At 25.6% G+C, this 21,267-nt stretch overlaps 2 protein-coding genes across 5 annotated transcripts; one reads left to right on the top strand and one right to left on the bottom strand.

Annotated features, from left to right (window-relative positions):
• The first annotated feature begins 550 nt into the window (after window positions 1-550).
• LOC132918036 (WD repeat-containing protein DDB_G0292056-like) lies at window positions 551-9,251 on the top strand. Of its 4 annotated transcripts, none has more exons than XM_060979087.1 (10): window positions 551-1,146; window positions 1,716-1,752; window positions 2,532-2,729; window positions 2,800-2,956; window positions 3,092-4,011; window positions 4,395-4,487; window positions 4,546-4,631; window positions 4,937-4,998; window positions 5,783-5,821; window positions 7,407-7,952. In XM_060979087.1, the coding sequence occupies exons 2-10, from the start codon at window positions 1,741-1,743 to the stop codon at window positions 7,733-7,735; spliced, it is 1,896 nt and encodes a 631-aa protein (XP_060835070.1). In that variant the 5' UTR covers window positions 551-1,146; window positions 1,716-1,740; the 3' UTR covers window positions 7,736-7,952. The 4 variants fall into 4 exon arrangements, with proteins under 4 accessions (XP_060835070.1, XP_060835071.1, XP_060835069.1 ...); XM_060979088.1 differs by having other exon boundaries at window positions 551-1,157; XM_060979090.1 differs by lacking the exon at window positions 551-1,146 and adding an exon at window positions 9,002-9,251 and having other exon boundaries at window positions 1,172-1,752; window positions 7,407-7,579.
• A 2,067-nt stretch (window positions 9,252-11,318) lies between these two features.
• LOC132932054 (uncharacterized) lies at window positions 11,319-20,222 on the bottom strand. The gene is made up of 9 exons (XM_060998244.1): window positions 19,728-20,222; window positions 16,788-16,963; window positions 15,795-15,935; window positions 14,660-14,732; window positions 14,413-14,576; window positions 14,216-14,327; window positions 13,693-13,907; window positions 12,905-13,073; window positions 11,319-12,642 (listed from the first exon to the last, which is right to left on the bottom strand). The coding sequence occupies exons 1-9, from the start codon at window positions 19,747-19,749 to the stop codon at window positions 12,551-12,553; spliced, it is 1,164 nt and encodes a 387-aa protein (XP_060854227.1). The 5' UTR covers window positions 19,750-20,222; the 3' UTR covers window positions 11,319-12,550.
• Window positions 20,223-21,267: the final 1,045 nt, after the last annotated feature.

Here is a 21,267-nt window from a genome sequence, read left to right as displayed (position 1 = left end):
ATATCGTTCTATTCAAAGGCATTTTATGACAATAAATAATTTTTCAAAAAAATCTTGTAAATTAGAAAATGAATCAATTATTGATTTCAATTTTCTATTAAAACTTTCTAGGCGGTTATTTGTCCTATTTAAAAAATTACCACTGTCATAAGTCATGCCTACCACCCACTCATTCCTAGTAGAATGCCAATTTTTATTAAAGCATTGATTATACAATATAATCAATGATTAAAGTAATCCATAACCCTTGCTGGTGCAAATGATTTAAGAATAACATACAATTTTTGATACTCTTCCTCGTTATACCTAAGAATAGCATAATTTTTCAAATAAAACCTTTGATTGGTCCCTTTCTTGATGTATAATCTACCAAAATATCCAGCTCATCGAGTTAAACTTGGTAAATTGTTGGTACTGTGTGTTCTGTCCAGGCCTGTATGGTTGTATTAGGTACCACCTACTTGTGAATGAACCATGAGGTCTATGCCAATCTATAACTTTATTATCGTGTCCGTATTAATTATATTGCGTCGGTCGCACAAGTGTGTACGACTACAACGGAATCGAAAATAAAATTCCGTCGCTCTGGTAGGGCGGTAGACAACCTATTTTACGTATATAGGTCCATTTGTCCATTTGCATATTGTGTATAATAGGTACTGTAGTCTGTAGTTGTACCTACCTATTCTGCTACGATCGTAGATATCTACAAATTTCTGCTGCAACTTTTATCAACATCCTCACAGTTTAGTCAGTTACCCAGTTTGCCAGTATGGATGGTTAGTCTACACAACCCGTTGATCAGCATTATAGTGGGTTTTAGTGCATTTTGACTTTATGTTCGCTACTTTTAACTTGACTAGTTGACTACCTACTTTACTCTGTAAATCGTAGATCTTCGCCTGTCTTCCATTATTTAGTCCGAATTCGTCATTCGAAATATGCTATTATGTCGATCAACCTGCAGCTACAGTGCTACACACATATATGTATTTATATATATTTACGTATTATGAAAACAATTTTTTTATTGTATGATTGATTGTCAGTTTGTCATTCCCCTAAGTTTTAACAGATGGACGTCCTTGTATTTAGGAGTATAACTGCATAAGTAAACAGTTAACTTTTCAGTTTTCACTGTTTTCAGTAAGTACTAGGTAGGTGATTTTATTCGCCACTCAATCACGAGACACGATTAAGCGTTTAGTACTATAGTGTTTACTTTACTGTTTAGCTTTAGCCCTTTATAACTACGGATACAGATAATAAATTAGTTCATTATCTAATATCTCTATCTATGGTTAATGTGGGTTATTAAATATAATAATAAAAATAGGAAGTTATCTAATAATCTAATACCATGACGTATACATTCTTAAAACCGAATAACCTATGGCGATTTATTTTTCGATTTGTTTTTTGGAAACAAAATATTTTGACTTTTGTCATTTTGATTTTGACACTTGTAGGTACACCGTACATGGTAATAATGTCGTGCGTCTCGTGCCTCATTGTTGAATACCCGTTAGTTGTTATACTGTACACATGTATAATGGAACGCCAAAACGGACAACAAATCTTAGTGGATTGCTAATTATAATTTGTTTTTGTGTTGATTTAAATAGACAGCGAATACATCGTCTCTGGTGTAAATCAGTTTTATATACTATATGTGTTGTTATTAATTGTTTTTTTTATTTCTTAACAAATAATAGTCGAAACACCTGAGCATCGCCAAATATGGATTACAATGTGAGTAAAAACATTAAATATAATATCTTTAATATTGATTAAATATACTTAACCAGTATAGAATTTGACCTTTGTTACAATAATTACATGTACATTTTTTATTTTTTCATTAATTTCACGACTATACAAAAAGAAAAACTAGTTCTACTACCTAGTGTATAATTTTGAATATTTAGAGATTTTTTTCACTTAAATAGCGTTTTTCTTGTCTTACAATTTATTAGTACCTATATGTTTGATCATTTTAATGTTTATTTGATGAGTGATACAATTTATATGATTGAGCATTTAGTAAACTATAAGTATAATTAATGATTTGAGATGTGGCCATAACCAAATCTGTATTATAAACAACTATACCCTGATTTACTAATTTATCAGTTAAACGCAATTTTATATAGATATTGGATTGTTAGTTATAATTTAATTATTGATATGTAATGTGGCTACTTATAACTTCACAATCTGTAGGATTAGTAGGTAGTAGTAGTTGGTATCCTTAATCTGTTATTACCCAAATTACTGGAATGATCACTGATCAGGAAAAATTAATTTTTAAACTAACTTTTATGTTAAGTATTTTTATTATTAAAACTGAATAGTTTTAGTAATTTTATATAACTGACTATGTAATTAAACAACAAATTAAAATGTATAGATATTTACTATATAATATTTATTAATAAAAGTAAAAAAATAATTTATTATTGATTTTAGTAATTTATGTTAGGTAAGTATTGAATTTCTAATTTATGAAACTAATAATATTCATTTCTTAGAGTATTGATGAAGATGATGTTGAAAATTTAAGGCTAGCTGCTCTTATGACATTGAAAAAAAAATCATATTCACCATTAAATACGCAAAATAGAATACAAAACTCAGAAAAATGTTTTCCTTGTAGTAGTTCATATAATACTTCTCCTAAAAATAATGAAAAATGGATTCCTACATCAAATAAATTGTTCAGTAAACGTGTAAGTTAATTTAAAATTTAAAAAATATATTTGTATTATACTGTTATTTATTATTGATTTTTATTTACAGGTAAATTTAAAAAAATCAGCTTATCCCAATAGTAATTTGATTTCTATTATACCATCTGATATTGATTGTGATTTTCAAAGTGATTTAACTAATTCTACACTTACACTTACTTCTGAGGACAAAAAGTCATCAAATATTCTAAATTTGAATAATGAAGGTAATTTTTAATAAAGTAATATTCTTTTTTTTTATAAATTAATTGTTGTTTTTAAAGTACATAATATAAAAATATAAGTTTAATCTAAATTAATTATTATGTATGTTATTTATTTGTTAAATGTTTGTTTTTCAGTATCTACTAAATTCAGTAGATTAGAACATGAATCTGATTCTCAAGAAAGCGAAGACAGTGAATCAGAAAAAAATGAAAAAGAAGAATCAGATGATTGTGATATTTTATCTTTAGGTGAAAAAGATAAAGATTTAGATGATCTCGAAAAATTAATGGTTATTATAGAGGCTGAAATTGCTAGTAAAGACGGTGAATCATCTATAAAAGAAAGTTTAAATTTAAAAACAAATAATAATTATGTAGTAAAAAATCCTACTGAATTGAATGTTGACAAGAATGAACCTATTCGTTTAAATCAACCTAAGACAATTGAAGATTTTAAATCACAGTTAAATCCACTTAAAGAAGAACTTAAATCTGTGATTGATTTAAAAACAAATATAAACTCTACATCTCAAAGTACTTCATTAAAATCATGTGTCATTTTAAAATCTCCAATGGCGTTTAATAGAAAGAGATCAAATTCTCCTTATATTAAATATTTAAATAGATGTTCTACTACAGTTGATCATTCAAAGCTTCAAACTCGGCTTCAAAGTAGATCTTCATCTCCAAGAAGGTTATCACCAATAAAAGAAAAAAATATTTCTCCAGTACAATATTCTCCTAAAAAATCTCAGAATCGTTCATCATCTTTAAACAAAACACATAGTTTTGTATCAAAAGTTCCATTGCCTAACAGAAGACAATTATCTCCATTTCCTAGAAAAAGTAGATCTCCGCTCAAAAGAAAATCAAGATCACCAATTATTAGCACTACTAATAAAAAATCTTATAGCCAAAAAAAATTACTAAATAAATCAAGACTAATATCTCCTACTATTCTAAATGTTGATAATAATGATAATTTACAGAAAACAATTAAAGTTAAACCTGTCGAAAAAGAAGTGAAATTAAGACAATTTGATTCTGCTTTAGAAGTAAGAAAAAGAAAGTTTTATCTAACATATTTAAAACAATTTAGTAAACAAGAAAATAATATATATAAAAAAAAAAACTTAAGTAGCAATTAACTTATTAACATTCAGATCAAAGAAATAGACACTAAAAATTATGATTAGAAACCAAACCAAATGCTATGAAAATGCATTTTATAATTTACATTAAAATCTGTTTTATTGTCTATTTCTTTAACTGGAGTTCAAATTTATAGTTGGACTGAATTAATTTTATTTAAAATAATAACTGTTTAACTGATTGGAAAAATTGAAAAAAAAAATATGTTAGTTATAGATTCTTATAATTTTATATTATTTTTCTCCGCTATTTATAATTTAATTCTTATTTATTTCCAAAACAACAGGCTGTAGATGATAAAAAACTGTCTGTACAACATACTGATTTAGTTGATCTGAGAACAGAAATAAAAAGACGAAGAGCTCTTCGATTAAATATGGTAACAAATACAAATCAACATTATTTAATTAACCAGCTTTAAATATATATCTGTCTAGAATCAATTGGATGTAAAGAAAAAATCAGAATCATTTTATCCTACTCGATTGTTACAGTCTGCAATTAAAGATGTAGTTGATTCAAGGTAGTATTAAATGTATTTATATGTAATTATTAATTTCAAAATTTCAAAACTTGTAAAATATTTTTAAATTTGATATATTTTAATTTATAATGATATTATATTGAAAGAGATTGGAAATTAAAAAGTTTTAATGTTCTTGACAGTCAATATTAGATAAACAAATTATATAATTATATAATATTATGACATTTTAAAGAAGTTAGATGATATTTGAACATTTCATAATATGTTCAATTCATAAAAAATAAGTCTATAAAATAAAATAAATGTGAATGTAAATCTTAAATAAAATTATATTTTTATAGTGCCAATGAAGAAAAAAGAGATAAATGTTCTAACAAACCAGAAATTAAAGTACCAACTGAAGGTATACATAATGTTATTATTTTATTAATTTGAATATAGAACATTAGTACTTAATTGTTAAGCAAATAGAGTTTAAAGTATATTTGTGTGTATTAGTATAATGGTAACGGCTGTCCTTAGGATATGTATGGAGGTGGTGAGAAGATATGATCTTGCCCGTTTTTTTTTTTTTTTATTAAATTTGGAGTTTTGCATTTGAAATACAGTGAATAAGAAAATTGGTTACAACAATTATTAAAATATTGGTTTATATAATTTATAATAATAAATTATATATTTCATAAGAAATAACAAAGGCATTTCTTAGAAATAAAGCAGCAATATCGCTAATATTCTAAATAACTATGACAGTTAAGAATTTGATAATGGAGTAAATATTGTAGGAAAAAACCATAAAGAATAGTTATACTTTTAGAAAATCCTTGAGCTATTTTTTTTTTTAATGCACCCTCTAGCCTTAATTTGTTACTTAGAAATATGATATTGGCTATACCAGCTACTATGACATTTTTGGTTTAATTTAAAGGTTGTATACTAATTTTTTTCTAACGAAAGATATAAAATTCATCTGAAGTTTGTTTTATTGGATTAGTAAATAAAACATAAAAAAAAGTTAGTATTTTATAGATATTTTTAAATAGAAATTTATTTCTGGGTTTCTAATTATTTTTGTGCATAATTTTGAAAATCCTAACGATTAACGATTATAGTTACTTGTATATTTGTTTAGTGAATAGATATAATGTATTAATTAAGTTGTATTTAATTTTACTTTATTATTTCAGTTAATTCAAGAAGTCGACGGGTTGTTTTACTTACAGAAAGTAAATATATGTTATTTTTTTCTTTTTTGTTAATATTAAATGAAGATGAACTAATTTATATTAAACCAGGTCATTAAGTTCATACATTCGCGTATCAACATATTTTATTCATTCATTGTATCTAAACTCTAAAGCTAAAAGCCAGTTGATGACATAAAAAATAATTTAAGATACCACAACCTAACCTAACCTAACCTCTTTAGAAACAACTCCCCTCCACTGCAACTGCAGGGAGTTGACATTCCCAAAACTTCTCAAGTAAAATATCTAGGACTCATACTCGACAAACGCCTAACCTGGGGCCCTCACCTAAAATCTAAACGTCAAACACTAAATAATCGTCTACACTTACTTCGACCTATACTCAAATCAAAAATGTCAATTCACACAAAATCAATTTTATGTAAGTCCCTTTTAAAGCCAATCTGGGCTTACGGCATGCAAATCTGGGGCTGCGCCAAACCTCTCAAATCTGAACAACTCAAGCCTTCCGATCAATCTCTCTCAGACTTATAGCCTCAGCTCCATGGTATATAACAAATAAAGCACTACTTAAAGACCTAAAAATTGACACAGTTGACCAACTAGCCAAAAATTACAATACCAAATTTCATTCGCAACTACGACACCATCCAAATCCACTCATCTCACACCTATCGTCACACACGCTACCCGACAACCCTCCATGCCGTCTCAAAAGACGATGTTGTAGAGATCTCCTGAATTAATTGAGTAATCATGCTCTGAAGGGCTCTGTCAATGGATAGTCTTGCTCCTCATGTAAATCATGTTATTTAATTATGTTAGTCTCTGTTATTTATCACATTTGCTTATTATATAAATTATACAGATTGAACATATATATTTTAATAATAAAAAAAAAAAAAAATTTACACATCTAGATGTTTCCTAGCTTATTTATTATATTTAAATTTTGTTGAAATTTATAGAGCTTACTTATATCATTATATTATTTATATCTGTTACAATACATGTAAATATGGGTATTAAAATATAAAAAAAAACATAATTCAAGTGTTGTTTACAGTTATACTTCATAAAATTTCAGTTATAAATAGATAATTTATCAGCAAACTTCCTTATAATTCTCCCTACAGTTCAAGTTAAACTAGTGTCACTGGGACTGGAAAATCACTAAAAGATTTAGTTCAATGCTATTTTTTTTAAATAGCTATATAGAATGGGGGTGAAGTATTAACATAAAACTTATCTCCAAACACTATACTTACTATCACAGTACCACAAAAAATATTCATTCCCATCTTTTTCAATACTTAACTTTTTTAAATATATTTAATTAATATTTAAGATATTTAATTGTCTAGAACAGTAGTTTTCAACCTTTTTAACCATGTGACACACTTCATCTCTCACAAAATTTTTGTGGCATACCAATCCATATGAAGCATATTTTATGTATATACTAATATATACATATAAATACATACTATTAATAGATTTTTTGTGGCACACTTTAAGAGCCCTCACGGCACCAGTTGAAAACCACTGATATAGATTAAGTATGTTTGATTAATTTTCAAAATGAAATATTGTTTTTGTTTAGATCAATATAATGATTATGATGGAGAATCTTATACAAGTGCAAAGAGACTAAAAAGCAATTTCAAAAAAGTTCCATTACATTCGAGAGTAACAAGTGCTCATAATAATAACACAAAACTAAAAGGATTAAAGATGATCATTAGGCAAAACATTAATGTTACAGATATTGATCAGGTATTTGATGTCCTTAATCATATGCAATTTTTTTTTTTTTTTACTTTTGTCAATTTGATACATTATTACTATTTTATTCCTATTTTACATAATCTAAGTATTGTATTTAAGGGGTTTAACTATAACCAATTCAGATTAAACTACAGAGTAACATAAGTAATTCTAAACGTATTTTAAGTACCATTGATAAGAGATTTTTAATTTAATAGGTAATTATAAGTAAATGGTGCATAATAGTCATTAAATTCAGTATTATTATACCTAGGTACTGTATTGTTTGTTGTTAAAAAAGATAAAAATTTTCTTTTATAATTAAAACATATCCTAAAACTGTAATAAATTTAATACTAAATATTTATACTCATTTTTTGGCTAAATGTTGCATAATACCAACTTATAACACTCTTAATACTAATCATTTGTTTATTAATTTATTCTAAACATATTTGAATAATAAATAAATTGAAGCATTGAAATATTTACAAATATCATATAGTAGTTATTTTACAATTATAATTACAAAATAAAGACAAACAAACAGTAATTTAATATGTGGTATTTTGTAGTTTTACACTGTTTATATTTAAAAAACTAAAAATATTTGAAAAGAAAATTATTTATAATTTTTATTTTTTGTAAATAATCAAATCATATTTTAATATAATATGTAAATTATTACTAACATTTGATTTACTATCTTAAATAAGTGGATAATCAAATACTTAGAACTATTTCTAATTTAAAATTATTTATATTTATTTTATTATTTATAATAGTTTGTATACATGTTTACATTTAAATTACCTACCAGATAAATTTTCTGGCAATCCCTTATAAATCTAACTATTGTGATTATTTATATAACCTGTATATTAATGTTTTTATTCTATTGTATTTGTTTATTTATTTGCCTTGTGTATTATGACATAATATTTATTTAGTTTTAAAATTGTTTATAATTTAGTTGTATATTATAATGTACATACTTTTTTGTAACATTATATATTTATATGTGTTGAATAGTTGAAAAAGGTATATAGTAGGTGAATAATAATAAAAAAAACACGGTTTCGCAACTACGTTAAAGTTCTATAAATGTTTTATAATTTAAATTAAATTTTTAATCTTTTATAACTTAAGATTTATACAGTAAAATGGCTAATTATTAATAAAATTATTGATTGTGTTTTGTTTAAATGGACATACCATTTGCAACTGTTTTACCCATATATTATAGTAATAGGGCTTAAACATACAAATCATATAATTTTTTTTTTTTTTGTAAAACAGATTAAGAAATATGTTATTTTTATTTTGTTTACAATTGTAATACCAATTTGAAATTCGTAACGCCAATTTTGTATACGAACAGAGAACTGTTAATTTTTAACCAAAATATCAATTTTTATATGTTGGTCACAGATGTAAATATTCAAAATCATTTCCTCCAGTTAAACAACAGTGGCAGCGTGTTATAATTTTGGCCATTATGTATAATTTATTCATTTTGTCATTTTTTACTTGGATTACAATCAACTGTGTCCATTTAAAATATTTTGATGCTATACGTTTATATGTATTTTATATCATCAAGTATCAACTTAAACATTCTTAATTTATTTGTTATTAATTGTATGATTAAATTAAAATATTTATAATTTTTTTTAATGAAGTTCACAAATTGTATTCTCATTTTTATTTCTCCTGTTGATTAACTAAAAAGGTAATTTAATAATAAAAAAAAGTTGTTACTTAATTACGTATTATATTTAATATGCATACATTAAAGTTCAATAATTTAAATTCCAACTGTATTTTGATTTGTGTAAAAAAAAAATATTGTCAAGACTATTACTTTAATGTATCAATTAAATTAATTTTGTATATTAAAAACTAAATTTGCTGACCATTATAACTTTCTAGTAACATATTTTAATGGTTTTTTTTTTATTATTATTATTAGTTTATTACAAAAAAATGACTAACTTGTTATTAATATTTTGAATTCCAAAAAAAAAAAAAAATGTTTTATTTATGTAATACAATTTATTTTAAAATATATTACATAAATGTCGGATTATTTTTCATTCAGTTGTAACGCATTACAAATTAGAGTTTAATAAATTACAGCTTATAATTTTTGTTACCTATATTTTGTATTTATTAACCATTTCAATTGAACATCTATTATATACCTATTTATAACTGACTTATTGAATAGCATAGACTGTGCCTTGGGTCAATAATAGAATGGAGGAGGCACTGTAAAATTAAAACCAAAATTTCAAATTTCCAATAAAAAAATGTTTGGCCCGTGGTAGGTTGTCATAGCAGTTCCACTCCACATCCTAATGAAAACATTTTAAACTTAGTATGATCTGTACCTACCAGTGGTGACACAAGGCAAATTATATATTAATCACTTTATTTTTCAACTAACCAATAGGAAAATTATTTTAGGCAGGGTGTAGAAAAAATTTTCTCTATTAACAAATACTGAGTAATTTTTTTAATTTACTAAATAATAAGTATGATTATTTATTTAATCCTACCAATCATGATATTTAAATTAAATTTAGAATGACATAATTAAAATATAATACTAAATAAAATATATGTTTAAACACCCAGAGGTTTGATGAAATACTAAAAGAGTATAAAGGATTATTATAAATGTATAGATACATTTTGAAAAAGGTATGCGGTGCAAAGTACAATATTTCAATATTATCGTATTATAGGAAAATATGTTAATAAAAAATATACATAACATAATAATAATAATATTAATGTGTTGGATTTTTCAATTTTGAGATAATAGTTAACAGCATTTGAAACTTAAAGAAAATATAAATATAAATTAAATCCTATGTTTATTATTTGTAATATTTAGATTTGGACAGTATAAAAACAATTTGCATCCCCCGAGTTTAATAAGTTTAAACTATATCAATATTTTCTGTCATCCAATAGTATGATTTCTACAAAAAAATAAAAAAAAAAGTATTAATAATTTTGTTTCTGGAGGACTATCTTGTGTGCTGGATACTTTTGGAGAAATAAAATAATTTAAGTCGTATATTTCTAGTATTTACAACAAAATAAATATGGTCAGAATAAAAGCCGTATTAATCATGAGTTTAAATATGCATAAATATCTTTGAACATTGGTATAACACTAACCACAAGTACAGCAGTACGTAAAATAAATAAAATTAAGCATGTAAATAAGTACTAAAACAATTGTGTACCTACTTATAATAAAATATCTGAGTGAAAATGATTTATATTAGCAAATTATTAAAGCGCAGACCAAGTACTATCTATTTTGAATTCTTCTGGTAATTTGGCTACTTTTGAATCTCTAACTGCCAAGAACGAGCTTTGTGGTGCTTATTTAATTCTTTATTTATATTTAGAATAAAATTGAATAATTCTATATATGGTTGATATGGCATTAGTTTTATTTTGTTATCTAGGCATAGACTCAAAGGTACTAAGTTAAATGTAAAAGTGATTATAAGTAATAGTTATTTTTTAATATCCATAATAAAATACTGTCATATAAACCTTCATTCAAAAATTGTAGTGCTATTCTAAAATATCTGAATATTTAATGGGAGTACCTAGTCTCTTTCCATCTTTCAAATCAAACTCTGAAGGTAATCTTTATATACTGCCTAAAGAGTAAGAGAAACTTATTGGTGTACTTAATTATATCAAATCAAAACAATATTACTTAAGAAATATACATACTAAATATAATTTGGAAAATACAAACAGTTATAATTATTAAATATACTATAACACATTACATATGCTACTTAGAGGTGAAATATTAATAAACTGCACAATACTAAATAGCCAAATTCTAATTAATAAAAAAAATTATTATATTTTTGTAATTCATCATTAAGAGCCAAATTATTTCTTCCCACCTTGAGATATTAAGCAGATTACTAGAAAATTCCTTTTAGCTACTTCTACTAGAGATAAAATAAGTAACGGACTGGGAGAAAAAAAACAGCCCGGGAAAATCATAATTATATATATATATATAATTATTAAATGCTTTTGTAAACACAATTTAGCTTTTAAATTTTTAATTAATTGATATAAAACAAAACAAAATAAATTACTATTTGAGATTCTATTTTTAAATTTGTTACAATAAATTGTCAACAAGCATGGACTGGCCGAACACAAGCCGGTCTCGCATTTTAAAATAATCAGAAATCGAGGTTTTTATGTTTAATAATATTACATACTTATTACTTATTAGGTAATATTTTAATCTATAATTTCAGAATAATAATATTAATAAATATATATTTTATACGAGCAGTGGCCTACCAGGAAATTTCCTGGTATTCCGGTCGTCCAGTCTGCCACTAAATAAAATAGTGTCTGAGTGTTAGCAATCCTGACCAATCTCTTCCAACACAAACAATTATCTTACCGAAAAATTCTATTACTAAAAATGTCACTCCTCACTTAAATATTTCTAAAAAATGTTAAGACACAATTTTAACATTCAATTGTCAAGGACTAGAGAATTGATACTCGAGTGTACGATAGTAACAAAATGGTAAATTTCTAATTCGAATATATAGATTCTAATATTGGAGTAATTTGTATTATTTTATGTAATTTGTTTTTCAAAGTATATTAATAGACAAAACATTTATATATATATACAAATAATCTATCTATTTTATATAGATTTAAATAAATAACTTCAGGATTAGGGTGATTCTAATCCATTATACGTTAAGTATGTTATTTAATTCCATATTACTATAATGAAAAAAAATATAAATATTAAAATTAATAGTTAATACTATGTCCATATAATAATAACCTCATAAGTATTCTAATCGATAATAAAATAAAATAAATACAGTTGACTAATAAAAATAACTAGTACACAAACGTATATTATTATAAATATCAAATTTAATTCTTAATGAGTTAATTATCTTCTATGGCGTGGAAATCAAATTGCCAAATACTTTTTATTGCTGCAATACAGCATTCCTTTTTGGCTGCTTTTTTTGTCGATCCTATAAAATATAATAGTTAGACATTAATTGAAATTTTTTTTTATATAAATAGCTACTAATCCAACCAAATTTGTTATATACATTTTTATTTGAATTAACTATTTTGTCAATACATAAAATTAAAACTAATATTAGGCTTTTATTTATGTTATATATGATAAAATGATTATATAAAAAAATCATATGAGAGTTTACATTAAATGGAATTTTTAAATCATTTACAATTAAAATATATAATGTAATGTGTTACAAAAAATATTACCTTGTCCAGTGAATGAAACATCGTCTATTACACAGTTTACTTGAAACAGTGATGGTGTTTTTGAACTAATTATAGTTTCAACAAATTTTACACCAGGCTTCATTTGATTTATTAACTGTATTGGATTACAGTTTTTCGGGTTTTCAGGAAACTTTCTCATGGCTCCAGTCTAAAATAAAAGGGGTTAGGTTAAAAAATTATAATATAATGCATGTATACATTTAAAAGCCAAGATGACAAAATATGAAATTGAATAAGTATTAAATTTCTTATTACGCGAGTAATGAAGGGAATAAAATAAGAAATAAAATTTAATTTAATTTATCTATAAAGATACTGCATATTGTTATTAAATTTTCAACCTTAAGAGGACACAACACCCGTATAAATTGATTCACTATAATTTTTAATCTAATGGAGCTAAACGTGATCTTCTGAGCATAAATTTGCTATGTTGCACACTTGTAAGATGGAGACAACACATGCAGGTGTGATGCCCTCTTAATAGTTTGAGTTTAAGAATTAGGCTATAGATACTATGTATACCCTGGAAAAAGATTACAAAAAACCATTGTCAGAACTGTTTGTATTACAAATATTGAAGAACCAATGGTATAACTAATTAATATTCTTATAATAATAATTTAAAAAAAATCAATAAAAATCCTAATTTTAACATAACTATATTATATGACTTTCTATTCCAGCAAATTCAAAATCAATCAATTTATATTAATTACTGTTAGTTTAGAATAAATTGTAAATGGTAAATTATAATAATTATTCACCTTAGGTTGTGATTTGATAACATTTGGTTCTTCTTGTACATAATTAGCTTTTGTAACAACAGGCTGTAGTTCCCATTGATTTATTAAGTTATGCATAGCTAATGAAGCAAAATGTGGCCATGGGAAATCTTCCTGTGGGGGTCCTTTAGGTTTTGATACTGAACTATTTTCTCCAATTTCCATCTCAACTTCCATCGGCAATTCTTCTTTTTTTTCTAATAAAATATATGACAGTATTTATATATATATCAATATATCTATACTTATACATAAAATCATAGCGTTTGTTTGAATGTTTGGAATAACTCCAAAACGAGTTATTCAATCTTCGAACAGTTTATTTTTAAATTAAAAAGGACATCACAGAGAATGACATAAGCATAAATTTAGTCCGATAAAGTTAATAAATAATTAATTATTATTAATTAAAATTATGTGCGGAGGTGAGACGGGTATGCTAGTATATATATATATATTATATAAACAATATTAAAAGTTAACTAATTCAATACTTTTAACTTACCAGATCGTTCACTTATTTTTTTTGCTAACATAATTCGCAAGAAGTTTTCACATGCCTTTTGTTTGGCTTGAGTCTTGGAAATATGATTTCCAGAATACATTTGACCATCAACCTACATATTTTTAAAGTATAATTATTAATTATTACATTATTTCACAAGAAACAAAATCAAATTATTTAATTCAATTATATCTTACCTCGAGTGTAGCAGTATAACTCATAACATTATGAAGTGGGTGCTCTTGTAAGTGAATTGGTACATCTTTGAACAACTCAGAAAATACCATTAATGGACTTTTGGGTGATACTAAGCGACGCATTCGAGCATTCAGTCGCTTTTTCCGTTCTTTCTTACTAATCTCTATTATGAAAATAAATTAGGAATTTTAAAACAATCAATTAATAAAAATAACAATAATTTAATTTTTAAAAGCATTGACATACTACGTTTGACTGGCCATTTTACTTCAGACTTCTCACTAATTGATTTTTCATCTTCAAGTTTTATCCGTTTATTCTATATAGCCAATGAGACAACATAAGCAATATTTATAAACGTGGCGAAGAAGTATTTTCAGTTTGCGCAAGACACATATACTTTAGCAGATAATACATCGAAACAGTTTAGCATAAATAATAAAAATAATAATAATATTTTAATTGTATTATAACTAATATTGTCATTATTATTATAATTATTATTGTTGTTATAAAAGGGCAGTGTTTGATCTGCCAAGGTCTATGTAATTACAAAAAAGCTATGACACCATCCATCACAAATGATGACAAAATACCACTGACTTGGACTGTAAATAAACACAAAATTTGTGTAGATTTACGGAATCCTAATGGTCAGATGATATAATAACTATGGCATCAAATTAATGGTTGGGTTTACAAGTTGCCAATCAGGATACATCAAAACTTTAAAATAATTTAATATTGGTAATTAAATAAAAAAGATAGAATTAATTTGTTGATTAATAACCATTAATTGAATACTCAAAATGTGTTTTCTATCAAATAATTTATTATATCAATATTAATCATACTGGGAATTTTATATTTATAAAAAAAATAATAAGTATTATTGGCAACAAGTAATAGCTTCAACCATACTGAATTTACAACACCGCAACAAATTTTAAGCTTAGCTGTCTCTCGTTTATGCGAGACACCCCAGGAATAATATTTGCAATCATTAATCCAAAAATGATATGGATTGATCAAATCTGCACTACGACTGAAACCACTCTGAAATAGATGTACTATAAGTTTATAATATATGCGGGAAACATAAAATCTGTCAGAATACATAGACATGTTCTTTTGAAATGTAAATAATTAGTTTTAAAATCAATGTACATATATTATGGTTTGGTGTCATATTTAAATAATCTTTGAGTTTTTAATACATAAATGTAATAAGTATTCATTAAAAAAAATATTGCTCAAGGCAATAGCAAATAAATTTGTAAATAAGTTTTTAAAACTAGAGATAATAGTTATTTGTTGTACAAATATAAATATGTATATGTGTTCATTGAAAAGGTTAAATGTAAAATACATAACTATGTACCTGATAATCTTGAATTGTAGACGATTGAGTAACCGAAGTATTTGGTATTGGAGTTTCAGCCACTGGATTGGGACTAGGTGATTGTGATGGTAAATCATGTAAAGGCAAAGGCTGTTGATTTTTCATTGAACTTGCTGATTTCTAAAAATGAAAGAAAATTTAGTTACTATATTAATATTATTATCATAAAGGTAATTTTTAAAGCTAGAAAAGAAAATTAAAATTAATAAATACCACCCGAGATAGCAGTTAACTGAGTATCAATTATATTAATAAAAATACAATACATTTCAATTTCAATTATCATTTAGAATTTTATACTATTAAATTTAATAAGAATATTTAAGTTGAATAAATAAAAATAAAGTTAGTCAATTTTGATAAATTAGTCGAGTACTTGAGTCTTCCAAAGACTGCCATAACATTTATTATTATTAAGAGGACACATCACCCACGTGACTTAAGTATTCAAAAACAGTAAAGAAGCAGCTTATAAATTCACAATACTATTAAAGTTAATGATAACTAATTATCTTTTGAATTATTTTCTAAATATTTTTATCAGAAAGTAAAATTTGGTGTGAATATACTTCATTAGGTAAAATTTATTTTTTATATACCTTTTTAAAAAGTAAATATATTAACTAATTATATTGTTCATGTAATTGGTACTTATTTTAGAGAAATTTTAGCAAAATTTTTTTTAAATAAATTGCAAAAAAATACATTCAATGATTTTATAATATACCGGCATCATAAACAATAATCCTATATATAAATATTTGACTATTTACCTATTTTAAAATTTAGATATCATAAACTAATTAAAAATAGGCTTATTTAAATTTTAAAAAGTACATATTATTATATGTAAATTAAAAAGACGAAGAGATTAATATTGTATGTATCTAAATCAATAAGTTTAGACACTTAATATTAAATGACAATTATTGATGATATAATTGAAACTAATTTAAAAAAAACCAAGCTTACTGGTGTTGTTATACAATTCGACCCAAGAGACATAGCTTGCTGCTGTTGTTGTGGTGGTGGTGGTGGTGGTGTTAGTTGTTGCTGTGGTGGTGATATTTGTTGTTGTGGTGGTGGTGGTTGTTGTTGTCTGAAAGCTTCGATCTTTCTGGTATACGGGTTACCGTGACTATTGCCACCTAAAAAATAATTGTGTAATTAGTAAGAATTAAAATCAAATCAAATCATCATTACACAAGTATATTATTTACCAATTTCTGCACAAATTATAAAATAAGAATTTAAAAATAAAATAAGGTGTACCAACAATTTTTAAGGTATTAACTTATTTTACTGAGCTGTAAATACTTAATTGTCATATTTTACTTAATAAACCTTATAAATTATAATAAATCGGAGCCTTCGACTTTAGCAGTGGTGGCTATAGTAGTGACCAAACAAACATATTTGGTGACACATTATTTAAAAACAAATAATTTTACTCACCATTTTTACTTTTGATAATTAAAATACTTATTGCTTGTATTCATTTAATGATACAATTAAAGACAAAAAATTCCAACTCTATTGTGTTGATACGTTACTAAAATAAAATGTTTCTATTAACCACCAACCACATATTTGTTTGGCCACAAATTTAGTTTTGCACTCACCACTATAGTTATTAATTTCTAAGTTCCTTAAGGAACAATTTCTTAATCAATTAATCAAGTTACTGGGAGAAAATAATAGCTTTATAATTTACTATTAGAAAATTCAATAACTGTATATAAACAATAATTTTCAAATTAATAATTAACTTATCTTACATGCTAAATACTAAATAGTAATATGATTTTATTCTAGGATTATAGTTACTACATTGTGTTTTTTTGTTTTGACATACCGGTTTTGTTTAATGATTTAATTCGATACATTGTGTAACACACTGCGTAAAGATAGAAAAAATGAAATCTATTTTTGGTTGATAATGATAACTTATTAAGTCAAAATTAAGAATTTGTTTTAATTAAGTCAATTACTTCTGTCTTACCATAAATATAATTTATGAATATTCAATATTGAAAAAATAAACAAGAATAGTTTTATATTTAATTAATCGTCATGACAAACTGTGTAATGGAAATTATAAAATAAAATATTAAATTAATTCATACTACAAAGTATTAAACTTGTCATTGGTTGATGGTTAACATATAAAATTACTGAAAAATTGTAAAAAAAAAATTATGAGATTTAGGTATTATTTCAATTATTAGCAATTATACCTAATAAATCTAAAAATGGTAAGTAGTTATCTTTACCACCAAAGTATAACATTTAATGATTTTTTTTAAATTAAAGAACCAAGGTAGGTACTTTATATTTAAATGTTTTAAAAACTATAATACAGTGAAGTTATCCATTAATGAAGTTTGAATAATTATTTTGTTTTCTTATATTGAGTAAAAAGTTAATTTGAGAAAAGTTCAAATGAATACTTTTTTAAAAATACCTATAATAATTATAAGTACTTATCGCATTAATATATTTAATAACCAATTGATTTTTTAGTCTTCTATTTTAAGTGTTTGGTACAATCATGTTTTGAATCATGTTAAATAGGCGACAGTGCATAAATAACACTTATACCTTACCCTACTTGACTAATGTTTTTAACTTTCCAAAACATATTTTATGGTAAATTTGTAATTTAAAAATGTTTTATTTTTAAGACTTAAAACAAGTGTAATGTAACAAGTTTATTCAAATAAGTATTACTTCCAAAAGCAACATCAATTAATGTGTCGACTAAATAATATCATTAAAATATAATTGGTCACATTTATGATAATATATCTAACTAGATATATCCAAATTAAAATAAGTAAAATATTGTAGTCCATAAAATCAATATGTAAGTGGCATATCACATATAATTTGAAGACATGCAGGTATTTAATTCAACACAACACATTGTATTCAGAATCTTATATATGAATTAGGAATAATTTCTAATTGATTACAAATGTTTTGAATGTGACAAGTACACACTTGCCTACCCATTGATAAGTAACATTGAACATCTAGATTTGTTTATAATTGAATGGAGCTTGTAAGTTCATAAAATTGAATACCAATGTTGTTAAGTTGTATTATACTACTAAATACTGGATAAAATGCATCTTTTTTTAAGGTGACAATATTAAATAGGTACTTAATATGTAATTTTATTTAGTATATAATACATATTTTGGATAATTGACATATTGCGTGTTTTTATGAAAGCTGGTAAAGAGTATTTATTATACAAAAATGGACACACTACTTTATCAAGCTATACAAATTGTAGTATAGTTAACAAGGTCTAAGTCCTATAGAAATCTTCAATCTGATGGTTAGCAATGAAATGATGATCAAAAATAAATCATACTTTCTATCGTTAAGGGATATTATGAAATTCTCTTTAAAAAGGTTGAAAATCGGACACTTTGTTGTAGTTATATAAAAATAACATTTTATTAATATTTAAAACTAGTTTGGTTCCTTGTCAACATATGTGTACCTATAATTAATCTAGCAATTCATTGGGTTTAAAAGTTAACATGCATAATCCAAGAAATTAGGTACCTACATCATATTATGCAATAATAATTAATAATAATATTAATAAAATAGAATATTATCAAAAAAAAAAAAATCTTTTATAAATTTGTGAACTTCAAATTTAATTTATATTTAGGAGTTATTATTACATGTTTCAACAAATTTAAGATTTAAATAATGCACTAACTAAAGATCCTTAACAATTACACTGACTAGAAACAACAATATTGAAGTGATTACAACAGAAAAAAAATCGCTTTAGTTGTAGATTTTATGTGGTCACGACATTACACGGGAGTGGCGTCCGTGTCTAGGGTCAAACAATAAAAATATGTAAGAAAAATCGATTTTCCATACTTGAACTTCTAGTGTTATACATGGCCTATTTTCCGCAACGACGATATTATAAACGACGATCTTGCGAGTTGTCTGAGTAGAGCCCTCGTCACTGAAGATTGCGAACGCCGAGGTCTAGGCCGGATTGAACAATATATACTTGCACTATAGATGAGCTACGAACGGACCGTAGGCGTCTTGAGTACTCGTGTATGTTGAATCGTAACAACGACCCTCATCCACTTATTGAGCGGACAGGACTCCAGAATTCCAAACTCTGATAGTGACAACAGTTAGTAGCATACTACCGTCTATATCACTGCTATTACAATTCGCCTATAGTCTGTACTATGTGTGTATAGTACGTATTACTGCAACACTATAGCAGTTTAACGTGTGTATACTGTATAGGCACTATAATGTAAATTTATAAATATGCAGTATGTACTATGAAAAATAAACCATGACCATGGTGTGTAAACAAAAAAATAAAAATAAACATTGATCAACAACCTCCCGTACTACCGAAACCACGTTTGGTTACTATTGGTACTTTCGCCTTTTACCGCGCGTAACCGTAAGCATAAACAGCGTGTGGTGCGATAGTAATGACACCTGTCCTGACGGTGATCTCACTGATTATAATACACTGCGTTTCTTTTTTGAGAAATACCGTAACCCCACATGTTGTGACGTACTGCCATTCAAAACAGTGCTAAGATAACATTATCTTCTCTACACCGATATGTTACCGAAGACGTCATGGACAATGCGTGACGTAATGCGCGTTCATGCAACAAAATACGATTTTTAAGAGTATACCGCGTTATCTTATATTATCATTTACCGCGTGTGTTACCGTTACAGATATCTTTAATCGTGGTTACCGTGTTTATTATTCGTCGTGTGATAATCGTTGGTTTTATACAACCAATCACAGGACAATGCTGCTTGAGGTGATATCACAACTAAACACTAATGCACCCACAGATATATATAACATCTATTATCTATATCTGTGAATGCACCATCCACGTTCTTGTGCGCTGTGTTATCAGCTTATCACGTCAATACGTCATCGTTGTTAATTATTTTAAAATTGCAATTCGTTCGTTGAATCTTTACTGTTTATTAATAATAATATATAATTATAATATAATATTCACTCGTTTATACCAAATGGTTTAGCGTCCCATTAGTTGTTCGTATTGCTACGAATTGTGTTTGTATATTTTACGTCCATCACAGAACAAATCGTAGCAACTGTGTATTCCAAATTGTTATTATGGTCCATAAATATTATCTCGAGTAGGTAAATCAGAATCATAGCTCATAAGTAAATAATATGCCGATTGCCAGTAGCCTATTTTGTTTCATCTTTGACGGGGGTGGATAATTTATTTCTAATACATTTTTTCAAAAACCATAAACAAGTAGTGCACTAAGTTATTTGAATTTTCAAACTACCGAATGAAAAACGACTTCATATTTCTCTTCAATATTTAATAAGCTGCAGCCAATGTAGCGCATATTCACCCTTTAGTCGTAATAAATTATTTTT

This window comes from Rhopalosiphum padi, chromosome 1 (assembly GCF_020882245.1).
Source record: "Rhopalosiphum padi isolate XX-2018 chromosome 1, ASM2088224v1, whole genome shotgun sequence".
NCBI classification, from domain to species: Eukaryota; Metazoa; Arthropoda; class Insecta; order Hemiptera; family Aphididae; genus Rhopalosiphum; species Rhopalosiphum padi.
Note: the sequence above shows the minus strand (reverse complement) of the source record. Positions and strands in the feature narration are given on the sequence as shown.

Excerpts from the sequence above, each read along its gene's own strand:
- LOC132918036 (XM_060979087.1), top strand. Across the intron at positions 4,632-4,936 it reads AAAGATGTAGTTGATTCAAG|TGCCAATGAAGAAAAAAGAG; the intron begins GTAGTATTAAAT and ends ATATTTTTATAG. Across the intron at positions 5,822-7,406 it reads GGTTGTTTTACTTACAGAAA|ATCAATATAATGATTATGAT; the intron begins GTAAATATATGT and ends GTTTTTGTTTAG.
- LOC132932054 (XM_060998244.1), bottom strand. The coding sequence starts at position 19,749 with ATGTATAACACTAGAAGTTCAA. Across the intron at positions 16,964-19,727 it reads GTATAACACTAGAAGTTCAA|GTGGCAATAGTCACGGTAAC; the intron begins GTATGGAAAATC and ends ATTATTTTTTAG. Across the intron at positions 14,577-14,659 it reads AAAATGGCCAGTCAAACGTA|AGATTAGTAAGAAAGAACGG; the intron begins GTATGTCAATGC and ends TTTTCATAATAG.